The sequence below is a fragment of the Pseudonaja textilis genome, chromosome 1, assembly GCF_049901715.1.
Source record: "Pseudonaja textilis isolate UNSWEBS1 chromosome 1, rPseTex1.2, whole genome shotgun sequence".
Classification (NCBI taxonomy): Eukaryota; Metazoa; Chordata; class Lepidosauria; order Squamata; family Elapidae; genus Pseudonaja; species Pseudonaja textilis.
This window is the reverse complement of record NC_141990.1, coordinates 220,351,241-220,363,010: the sequence shown is the minus strand read 5'-3', so window position 1 is coordinate 220,363,010 and position 11,770 is coordinate 220,351,241. Positions and strand designations below refer to the sequence as shown.

The following is an 11,770-nucleotide window of genomic DNA, read 5'->3' as shown; positions in this document are numbered from 1 at the left end:
GGACAGTGGTTGATTATGTATTGTGGAGAACATAAGACCATTCAGCCCAGATCATTCCAGATTCTGAAGTTACCTACGTTAGCTGTACCACTCTGCTATATTGCTGTAATGTTCACCAGAAGGCTGGCTAGATACAAGAACCCAATGTGAAGAAGCCAATGTCCATACAAGATCAAGAAAAGACAAAAATCTTCTATTTCTGTTCAGAAGTAGAAGAGGACACTTCTGAGTTTCACACCCAAGGAGCACATCAGAAATCAGGCTCAGTTATTTTTATACAATACAAAAAGAGAATTGCCAGTTAGTTACGTGACAGCCACGCATGTGCACAAAGTAAAGACATCCCATAATACTCTATTAATTAATTAATCTTACTTCATTATCATATACATTGACTACCCCCCAGTATGTTTTTATTGTGCTAATGATAAACTTTGCACTTCCACAGATTCTTCTCCAGACACCTCTAACCATTGCTTAAGCTAAATTTCATGTTGCCTTCCTTGAACCCATTAATGAGTTCACTTGCAAAGTGCCTTAGTTGAGTGACAAATCTACAACCTGTTAGTCTATACAGTAGACATTTATGGTCAATCTATAGAGTGTTTTTTGTCAACCCCTCTTGCAAGATAGTTCAAGCCATGATTTGTCATAATTGTGATGATTATGGCTTACAGCTCATGAAAACCCCAAATCCACAATCTCAGAAAATTAGAATATTACATGCAATCAATAAAACAAGGATTGTACATAGAACAATATCAGACCTCTGAAAAGTATAAGCATGCATATGTACTCAATACTTGTTTTGGGCCCCTTTTGCAGCAATTATTGCCTCAATGCGGCAGGGCATGGAAGCTATCAGCCTGTGGCACCACTGAGGTGTTATGGAAGACCAGGCTGCTTCAATAGTGCCCTTCAGCTGTTCTGCATTGTTTGGTCTGTGTCTTTTATCTTTCTCTTGGCAATGCCCCATAGATTATGGGGTTCAGGTCAGGCGAGTTTGCTGGCCAATCAACACAGTAATCCCACAGTCATTGAACCAGGTTTTGGCAGTGTGGGCAGGTGCCAAGTCCTGCTGGAAAATGAAGTCAGCATCCCCATAAAGCTCGTATATGGAAGGAAGCATGAAGTGCTCCAAAATCTCCTGGTAGACTGCTGCGTTGACCCTGGACTTAATGAAACACAGTGGATCAACACCAGCAGATGACACGGCTCCCCAAATCAACAGAGACTGGAAACTTCACACTGGACTTCAAGCATCTTGCAGTGTGTGCCTCTCCATTCTTCTTTCAGACTGTAATATTCTAATTTTCTGAGATTGTGGATTTGGGGTTTTCATGAGCTGTAAGCCATAATCATCTCAATTATGACACATCACAGCTTGAACTATCTTGCTTTGTATGTAATGAGTCTATCTCACATATTAGATTCACCTTTTAAGTTGCATTATTGAAATAAATGAACTTTTGCACCATATTCTAATTTTTCGAGTTTCACCTGTATATGGTCTGAAAGCATGGTGCTAGAAGTTACCCCTTTTCTCTTGGAAAATAGAATATGTCTCAGTAGGCACCAAAAGAATTTTAAATCTTTCCAAATTAATTTAAGTCTATGAACAGAGTTTGGATTAATATAACAGGACCTAAAGAAGAAATGAGTTGCAGAGCTCATAATTAAAAACAGACAAGGGAGAAAATACAAAAGCCTTCCTCTGCTTAAACTTTGCCTCAAACAACGCTGCCTTTTCAAAAAAAAAAAAAAAAGATGTGAAACGTTTAGTTTTTATTAGATGTGATCGGAGGCCCAACAGCCAGGCCTGAGTTTGCTAACCCCAAACTGCCCTAAGCAACAATGAAGGAAATAGGAAATTGGTTTGATGTTTTATCATTAAAGATGGAAAGTGGGAATTCCTAATCTGGAAGATTGCAGGATAAGAAGTCATAATGGCTCCCAACCTCAATTGTTTTAAAGGGAATTAGACCAATTAAGGTCATGATAACTATATTACCTCTTTAATTGGGACATTTATGCCTTTGGGTCCCAAATATTAATAAGCATAAATGGCAAACCAGTTTGCTTCTGACCTCAAGGCATCTGCTTCTTCTCAGAAAAAGATTAAATGGAGTGTGTAAGTAAACCAGCAGACTTAAAAAAAAGCAGCCCAATTTCACCTTAATGAAATTTGACACCAAGTCATCAATCCTTAATTATTTCTTGCCTCTATTGGCAGCATTTTATCATCAAGGTTCATACAAAGTACAGCTATAACCCTTGTTTCATAGAAATTTAACCCTCCGTTCCATTCAGTAGTTAGTGGAAGCTTCATTGACTTAAGACAGCTTTAAAAAGTTCTTTTATTGCAAACAAGAGCTGGTATTTACACTGAAGAGTTAATTATGACAGGACACATCAAAGGAGCCTAGCATACAATATTAGCTTTATAATTCTTAAGCTTTTTATCTTAGTGTTTTCACCCAGTGAACATTTCTCCATTCTGTTCCCAGCCTTGAGTTGGGAGTTTCCTGCTCAGGTTTGGTCCAAGAGTTCAGATTGGCTGAAACAGCATTCGCAGCTTCCTCACCTGTTTTGCTCCTTACAGTCTCCAGTATCAACTATAGACCTAAGCAATTCAATCTTTGCTACAGAGGGAGCCATTGACGATGTTGAGAATACCAGGAAAATGGGAGTCTGCCTCAGTGTAGTTTTCCTCATCTATAAACATGTGAATAATTGGGCCCTGTCTATCTCGGGGTTGTTGTGAGGGACAGCCAAGACAAGATTAATGGGAAATGGAAGATTTACTTATGTACTTTGCATTCCTTCATACTGAATAAATCTAGATCTTTTCAACAGAGATGATCTTACATTGTATGCATTTGATTTTAGAATGCGGTCAGTGTTTGGTTTTGGAATAATCTGCTTGTGATCCCATTTCACATATTCATATACACCTATGATTCATCGTAAACCCAGCCTACTTGATATACAAATGTCCCAATAGCTTCCCAATATCCTTCAATTGAACTGCAAGGAATTTTAAGGAACAACCGTTGTAACTGAGGCTGCTGAAATCCAGGTGTTATCTTCTATTCTGACATTCTTATAATGCAGAACCAGGGACTTCCTTCCATATCAGGAGAAAGAGGGGTAAGCAGCAGGTCTAGAAGGCAGGGATTCAGGAGGAGGGGATTTCAATAGAGCTGTGTGGGAGAATCTATTCCCAACTGTGTTCATTGTTTTTCAACTTCTCCATTTTTTGATAGCAAATTGAAGTCAATGTGTTTTCAAGGCATTCCAATCTTCTTTTGTGTTCTCAGGACTGCCAGCAAGGAAGAGAAAAAGGAATGTCCTTTCTCTTTCTTCATCCATTTTATATTTAGCTGAACTTTTGAATGGCATTAGATCCCCAACAAACAGTAGAATTCTGACCTGGGTTATGGGAAACCATGACTGGAAGCAAACATTCCTATTTCATTCCAAGCTGAAGGGAAAAGATTGAAGCATTTGTGCTGCTAAATGGATGGATGAGGGATTTGATGACTTCCCACTGGAAAGTATCAGTCTGGAATTGTAGGAGTTTCTGTGTTATTGCCACAGGGATGGTTATTATGTTGTTTGCACCCCTGACTTCGGCAGCAGGTTTTATAGGCTTTCATGGCCATGTCACTCCAAAATTTGGTGTATTGACGATTGCCAAGACTGAGGATGATAGGTATTACAGCAGCACTGGCAGTACCTATGCAGATAAAAATAGCAAGGGTGGTACTCCGCTTTATTTCTAAATACAGTGAGATATTCAAACAAACAATATATGGCACCCAGCAGACCAGGAAGATGAGAGATACACTGGCGATACTCTTTGCATGCCTCAGTTCTAGTTGTTGTTCCAATTCCGATGGGATCTGACTTTGATTCACTGAATTAAGCAGTTTTTTAATGTTTTTAAGCTGTTTTCGGGCTATGCAGAGCATTTGGATACCCATTACAGCTATTGCAAAGATGATTGGGATGATGAACACATAGGTTTCTACATAGAGGTAAGGCTGGTTTAAGACTTTTTCAGTAGAGCAGCTCTCATTGGGCTTCTTTTGGTACCAAGCCAATGGCATGGATGCAAAAGTCAAGGGAGACATCCATGCTAAGCATATGTAAAGACCAGCCCAGCGATAAACCCAGGCCTGGTGGTAATGCAGTGGCTGGATGATGCATATATATTTAGCATAGTGCATCACCAGCAGATTGGCTAAAAAAGACAGGAAAAGGAAATTGGGCACAGCATAATGTGCTAAGCACTGACCGTAGCTGAGACCATCCTTCTCAAATGGCATCTTGGAGACATAGGGAAGAGCTCCCCCAGCCAAGAGGTCAGCAATGAGCAGACTCAGGAAGAACCAGTTGATAGTCCCATGGAGCTTGCGATTGAACAGGATCCCAAGTATAATGAAAACATTGGCCAGAATGATGAAAGCTGACAGGGGCCGAGAGAATAAGGATATAAGATATTCGGGGTCCATCTGAGCATCTGATAAAGAATCCACAATCTTCTGGGCTTCTGAAATAACTTCCTCAAGGAAATAAGGAAATAGTCTAAATTAATAAAACCAGGTGAGATGTGGCTTAGTATGTATCTTTTAAAAAAAAAAATGACTAGCTATAGAAAGAGTTCAGTTATGATGCATTTCTTAGCTATTGTAATACATGTTATGATGAATTACACAGTGATATAACTTCTATAAAAATAAAATAGGCAGCTCTCAATGATGTGAATACCATAATAATGTACTAATTTGTGCAAAACTTCCTTTAGGTAAACCACGTAAAGGAAATCTTACAAAAACTACTACATAAATGTAAAGGATATGATGAACCACAACAGAGAAGTGAATAATTGCCACTCCACGTTTCAGAAATTTAAAATGCAGTTGTATTTAAAATAATCCCACTAATAAATTGTCAACCACAGCTTTATACAGTAATTACTGCCAGAGAAACTTCATAACAGATCTGTTCCAATGTGATTTTTTTTTGTAAATGATGGATGTCGAAACATTCAACTGTTCTATATTTTCCTCAAGAGAACCAGAATAAAATTTGGAGATGGTGATTTTTTTTGTGTGAAAGTACAAAGCAATCTGGTGATAAGGACACCTCTCTTGTGTCTGACAGGTTCCTATCTGGTTTTTATTTTTCTAGATGCTTTTCACTATAAACTGGACAGTGATATGTTATGAAATAAAACACTAGTCTCAAGTTATCAATTTTGTTTCAACTAATACAGGGGTCCCCAAACTCTGGGCTGTGGACGAATACCAGGCTGTGACCTATTTGGAACTGGGCCATGTGACTGGCAGGCTGACATTCATGTGCGTATACACAGCTTGACTTGCGCAAGCGGCAGGCCGGAACCCGTGCACATGTGCACGCAGCTCAACTTGCACAAATTGAGCTATGCACATGCATGTGCCAGCCCGCCACTCACATGGCCTGGTTCCCCTCTCCCCTCCCCGCCCCCCTCCCAAGCCAGTCTACCAATCCACAAAGGTTGGGGACTGCTGCTTTAGGGAATCATTGTGGTTCTGCTCAGGTTCTTTCAGAACATAAAAAACGGGGCCATCAACATCTTCATCCATTTTTGGTAAATGGATGGTCTGATAGCCCCCCCACCGAGCAATTTTCTTATGAATGAGCAAGCCCTACCTCCATTGTAACCATTGTGGCATTTTGGGGATTTCAATCCCCGGTTTTACACATTTAAAGGAATTGTTACTTTTTAACATTGAAGAAAAGCATGATGTTGGCTTAAAATTGCCAGTTTCATTCTGCATGGCCTTGAAATCTAAACATGCCAGAGAACAGATCAGAACAACTTTTATCTTCAAATCTTCTTAATCTTTTCTGGTAAAGGAAATGAGTAAGATAAAAAAATATCTCCCTTTGCTCTTCCTGTGAACTCCACTGTTCCTTAAATCTCCTTTCACACGCCCAGCTATTGCCAAGTGAGGCTTTCATTTGAGGCAGACATCTACTTAGGAAAGCCATTGGAGGATATCCAGACAGATTGCCGAACCTTTAAACTGCTATTCTTTGTCTTAGGACATTGACATGTGCACCATGTTAAGGGTCAAAGGCCATACATGGTCTTTTGGAATGTGACATCACATCACCACACCAAAAACAAACTAGTGAGCAGTATGTAGAGCTCCTTTGCTTGGATTTTTAAAATATCATCCCATGTGCTTCTTTGCATAAATAGCACTTTCCCACTAACTTTTGAAACCAGAAGTTTTAATTTTAACTTACTCAGAAATGTTAATTTTAACTTACTTGGAAATCACCAGAAGCAATTGTTCTATTATAGCTTGACTTCTCCAAGAGCCATCTACTTAGAGAATGCTCTTGCATGTAGCCATGTAGGAGAACAAGCAAGGGTGAGGGAAGGGAGGGCAGACACACTGTGCACTTCCTATCCGTAGTAGTAGTAAAACCTTCCCTCTTCTTAGCAGTGCGGGAATAGGTCAGTTGCTAGGAAAGGTGTCAGGAAATTGGGTTGGGGAGGAGGCTTCCATGGCATCACCTGTGGTTGCAGTCACTCTACAAGCAAAAACCACAAACATCAGGAATGTTATTTTAACAAGCTCATAAAGAAGCATCAAAAGGCACTTAGAAAGAAACTCTTACCATCTGGCTAGGTATAACAGGAGTCAATTAAGCTATTACAGTGACAGCAGGAGAAACCATCCTCAATGTGTTACCACCTAGTCTTTCTCAAGAGAGAGAAAATGAATTGGGACTTTCTTGATGGAAATGCCCTGAACATTGAGAGAGGGAGAAATGTGGAAAATCCCACTTGTCCTTTGAAAGGCCAGGTAAAATAATCGTTAAACCTTCTGCACTGTTGAACCTGCTTTCCAAATTTCTAAGGCCTGAGAGATGTTTCATTTGGTTTTCCCTGATCGGAAATGGGGACCGCAATTCACATTTACATCACTAACATTTTTATTTTTTTAGGCTGCTGGTAGTTAAAGACTGAGGCACAAGTACTTTCTTGGGCAGAGGTATTATCTCACAGGTTAAAAAGTAATAGTGGAATATTACACTTGGATGTTCCCATTGCTCATTAGTTTCTCCCTTTTCAAATGTAAATCCTACTGATTAGTAGAATATTCAAATAATTGTAGCTTAGGATATATTGTGGGAAAAGCACCTGTAGAGTACAATTATGCTTTTTTAAAAACTTTGCAGTAAACTATATTGTATTGTACTCAGTAGGGCTTAACATCTGATGATTATGCCAAGAATTGAATGAAAAATCCAGTACTGAAGCAGCTGAAATTATCTGAGAAATATATATATATATATATATATATTTGCATATAAACATTAATATTATTCCTTGGAAGAATCCCAGCTCAACTCCCCTCCCCTGTATTAAACATAAAGTTAACACTGTTTTAGAAGTGTTTTCCTAAGCACTCTTTTTAAAATTGTATTATCCCAAAGCAATGTGTACAATGGGATAATATGATTCACACATGACAGGAACTGTCATCTGACAATGTTCAAAAAGGCTACTGGAGGCTTGTGTGCGCTCAATCCCAATCTAAATTAAAAACCCAATACTGTATTCAGAAAAGGCTAAATTAACTAACCTTTTGCAAGTCTCCTCTAGACACAACAGGAATCCTGTGGACATCACCACTCATTGCATCCAAAATGTAAGAAGGGAGTCGGCATGCTCTGTTTGGGAAGACTTTCTTCTCTGCCAAAAGATGATCTTTCTTCAGCTTTAATACAGTAACACCACCTCCTTAGCCAACCCAGAGAGCAGAGTTTCTGGTAAACAGGAAGAATCTAGATTGCTATCAAAAGACAATGCATCTGTTTCTTGTTCACGTCCCTTATTATCTGCCTAACCCAGTCTTGAACACTGCTTCCTTCTAGATGCTCAGCTGCCTCCTGGTGGCTCTCAGCTATGATAGAAAGTGCATTATTGCCAGCAAAAAGATGGAAGAAAATTCTTTTTAGCGTGGGATGCCATCAACATCTGCTTGCTGAATAGCAGACTGGTAATGTTATACTATTTGCTTTAGTCATCATTTTAACCTAATGAACCAGTTAAAATCCATCTCTAGCTTTGCTGTGATAAAGACTGGGATGTCCCTTGTGCTCTCTGCCACCTTGAGATTTTGGGTCTTGACAAAAGACCAATTAAGAGAGAACAACCTTTGGGTTTTCAGTCTGAAAGATGGGGGAGAAGCAGCCATTGATCTTTGTTCTGCAAAGTAACTAATATATAAATAGAATATATAGTAGATGTAACTTAAGTAGGGCAACATGACCAATGTATTGCAGTCTCCATGTTAAAAATTCATTTTGGACACCAGATGTTTGAAATAGCTGCCTAATTTGGGGATTTTTCTCCTCCCCCTTCCTTTTTAAAAAAATCTGATTTGCCTAATAAAAGTTTCTGAAGAACTCAAAAGTCTGTCATTTCTATCAATTGAATTTTAAAATAGATATTATTTTGTAAAAGATTCCTCTAGAGTGCTTTTGTTTTCATAAAGGAAAACACTTAAACAGAACTTAAACTGAGTTTAGCACTCAGCTCAGAAGCCCCAACCAGATCTTTCTTCCTCTTCTGCTTTTATTGAGCTTTTGTTGATACTCTTTTAAAAAATATTTTATTTTGCAACCATTTTCCAGTGGTGGGATTCAAAAAAATTTACTACAGGTTTTGTGGGCATGGCTTGGTAGGCATGGCAGGGGAAGGATACTGCAAAATCTCAATTTCTATCCCACTCCAGGGAAAGGATACTGCAAAATCTCCATTCCCTCCCCACTCCACTAACCTGCTTTCCAGCTCCATTCTCCTGTGCAAGGCAACAAAAGAAGACCCAGCCAATCAATTGGGATTCAGGAGGCAGAGAATAGATGGGGGAGGGGCCAGTCAGAGATGGTATTTGCCGGCTCTCTGAATTACTCAAAATTTCCGCTACTGGTTCTCCAGAACTGGTCAGAACCTACTGAATACCACCTCTGATTTATATCAATCTATATGCTTGGTTTACTGTAGGCTGTTACAGTAAACAGGTAGGCTGTTATTTCATTCTCAAATAAATAATCAGAGAAGAATGACACTCTTTTCTCCATTTTAGATATGAGTTCAGCCAAAGCAGTCCTACCTCTCTCTTTTTACAGCTTCTACCCCTCACACTCTGCCTTCCTGCTGAATGCAGAGGGAGATTGGAAACTCTGGTTATTCGCTATAATTTAACTATTCTACAATTCATAAGGTCCATTTTAAACTGTTCACAATTGTATCTTTTCATTTTGCTTTTTTGAATCAGTGTTGATGTCTGGTGACAGACTGGACAAATCCCCACAGTTTCTTGGCAAGGTTTTTTAGAAGTAGTTTTCTATTACCTCCCTCCTAAGGGGGAGGGAGGGAAGGAGAGAGAGACTGGCCTATGATTACCTAGCTGACCTGTGCCTAAGGTGAAACTAGAACTTACCATTTCCCAGTTTCTAGCCAGAACCGTAATCATTACCTAAGCTGGTTCCATATCTGGAATGCCATAAATGCCACCCACACACCAAGGGTGATTTTGGTGATGCAGATAAATACCGTGCTTATTCCAGAGATGAGGGTTTTAGGATATAAACATCTCCTACCTCATTTACAGTGTTTTGGGGAGAATAAAAATAAATGTTCTTCCTTAACCGAAGGAGGAAAAAAAAATGGAATCCAGTATCCATATGATGATCTGGGTCCCACAGGACTATGAAAATGCATGTCTTCCTACAACATATTGAGCTACAAGCTATCCAACTCCATTTTAGCCTAGTGTAAAAGTTCTGTGAAGCAGGCATTATCTTTTAATTGGTAATCCACCTAGATGCAAGCAAGTTTTTTTTTAGTCCACCACTGGTTGAATGCAATAGAAAAATAATAATAAAAGTAACAGGATGTGACTACAAGACTAAAGCAACTGATTCCCACAGTGGTTTAAGGAACAGTGCTTCCATTTATAGAAATACAGTTTATTATCATTTCTCTACAGATAGTGCAGTGCTCTAATTTCCATAATCTCTCAGCCTGCATGGCTACTGGCCAGGGATCCTGACCCTTAAAGGGAATTAATCAGAGAGGCTGACCAGTGATTGCCAAGTACTTTTTTCAGTCTTTTATCTGCCTTTTATGTTCCTGTTATATTCTCAACCCCCAGTCACTGAAGAAATTGGTTATACATATAAAAAAATCATAATGGTAAGTCTGTTGTTATTGTCATCTACATGATTCTTTTGAAGCCTTCCTAAATATTAATATCTGCTTTTATCCACATCTTGAAAATTAAACCATCTCTTCCAAAATTGTTCTTAAATTTCCTATGAACTCAAAACTACATAGATTGAAGTAACCCTAATTCCTATAATGTTTCTGTTTCCTTCTATCTCTTGGTAAAATTTCAGAATTTCAGAAAAGCTCTTGAAAGACACCCTCAACAACTTTAGAGTCAGATTGTTATTTGTCAGCCAAAGTTTGATCATTTCTGGTTTTTAAAGGAAAGGGCCTTTGTTTCTATTTTATCTTTATAGGATGACCATACGACCTATTCTTGGAGGGGAGAGCAAGACAGTCAACTGACATTTTAGCCCTGCCTCTTCTTCTGCTTCTCCCAAATGATATAATCCATATCTGCTTTGCTTTCACCTTCCATTTCTAGAAGCCTTCATAAAAAATGGTGTCAAAAACATGATTAGGGAAATGATGGGTGTAAAAAGAACTTGGGAAATCAAGGCTAATTGACAGAGCAAAATATTGGGGGGGGGGGGAAATGGCAGAAGTAGAGGCTGACCTCCTGACCCCTTACTGGTCACATCAAGTATTGGTCATTTGAGTTCGCTTCTAAGATAATAGATGAAAGATAACAGGTTTTACACATCTTAAGACTATTCTTGGTAAATGCTTTTTCTAAACCAGTACAGGTAATGATAATAGAAGGCACTCTCACTCAGGAAACATGGCATAGAAGCAAAGAAGAAAAACAACTGTTATCTGAACATCTTTATGTTACAGTTAAGTATAAATGGAGATGTGGATTCAGTCATTACTCTCTTCTTCAGATCCTTCGCCAATTTTCTCTAGATGACTTCCAGGAAGAAAACTCAGCTTTTGTTTATTCAAGAAGGCAAGTCTGTTTTACAGGCTTTAGTCTAGCTGAGGAGGAAAACAATTCAAAACATGAAAGATCTAATTGATGAATCTAAAAGTCACCAAATTCAGAGCTATCATTATTGCTTTGGGAAAGGAATGGTGTCTCAGAGAGTTAGGGCTGAAGGCCTGTGGCCAAGATGTCTGGCTTCTATCAGAGGGAGAAAGTCAGCCAAGGAAGCCTGGACTTTTAAATTCAAAATCTTCAGCAGGATCAAAGCAGTTGATTGAAAAGCATGAAAACAATTCTCTGCTCTACCTCAAGTATGTGTTTGCTTCCATTTGCAAAACAGGCAAGAGTTCCATAAAAGACAAATGTATTATTGAAACTACATCGCTTCCAAATGTAAAAAGATTGCTTCCTTTATTCCACAGTTGGGGTCTTATAATATGCTAATCTAGACTAAAATGGAGCTCTGTGTTTCATCATACTGTGGAAATTCAGCCACTGCTTTCACATGTTGGGTGAATATTAAACCTCAGTACAGCTTGTTTGGGCATATTGCAATATGACAATAACAAAAAAGCATTTTCTTAATCCAAGTTTATGATTAA

General features: G+C 38.8%; 1 protein-coding gene across 4 annotated transcripts; it reads right to left on the bottom strand.

Moving 5' to 3' along the window:
* Positions 1-177: 177 nt before the first annotated feature.
* GPBAR1 (G protein-coupled bile acid receptor 1) lies at positions 178-8,341 on the bottom strand. Of its 4 annotated transcripts, XM_087920561.1 has the most exons (4): positions 7,653-8,341; positions 6,328-6,594; positions 4,301-4,568; positions 178-3,739 (listed from the first exon to the last, which is right to left on the bottom strand). In XM_087920561.1, exons 2-4 carry the CDS (start codon positions 6,403-6,405, stop codon positions 3,561-3,563), a joined length of 525 nt encoding a protein of 174 aa, XP_087776687.1. In that variant the 5' UTR covers positions 6,406-6,594; positions 7,653-8,341; the 3' UTR covers positions 178-3,560. The 4 variants fall into 4 exon arrangements, with proteins under 4 accessions (XP_087776687.1, XP_087776684.1, XP_087776685.1 ...); XM_087920558.1 differs by having other exon boundaries at positions 178-4,568; XM_087920559.1 differs by having other exon boundaries at positions 178-4,564.
* Between the last annotated feature and the right edge of the window lie 3,429 nt (positions 8,342-11,770).

Coding starts and splice junctions, on each gene's coding strand:
- GPBAR1 (XM_087920558.1), bottom strand. CDS start 6,405: ATGCAAGAGCATTCTCTAAGTAGATGGCTCTTGGAGAAGTCAAGCTAT. Junction 4,569..6,327: donor TTGCTTCTGGTGATTTCCAA/GTAAGTTAAAAT, acceptor TATTTCCTTGAG/GAAGTTATTTCAGAAGCCCA.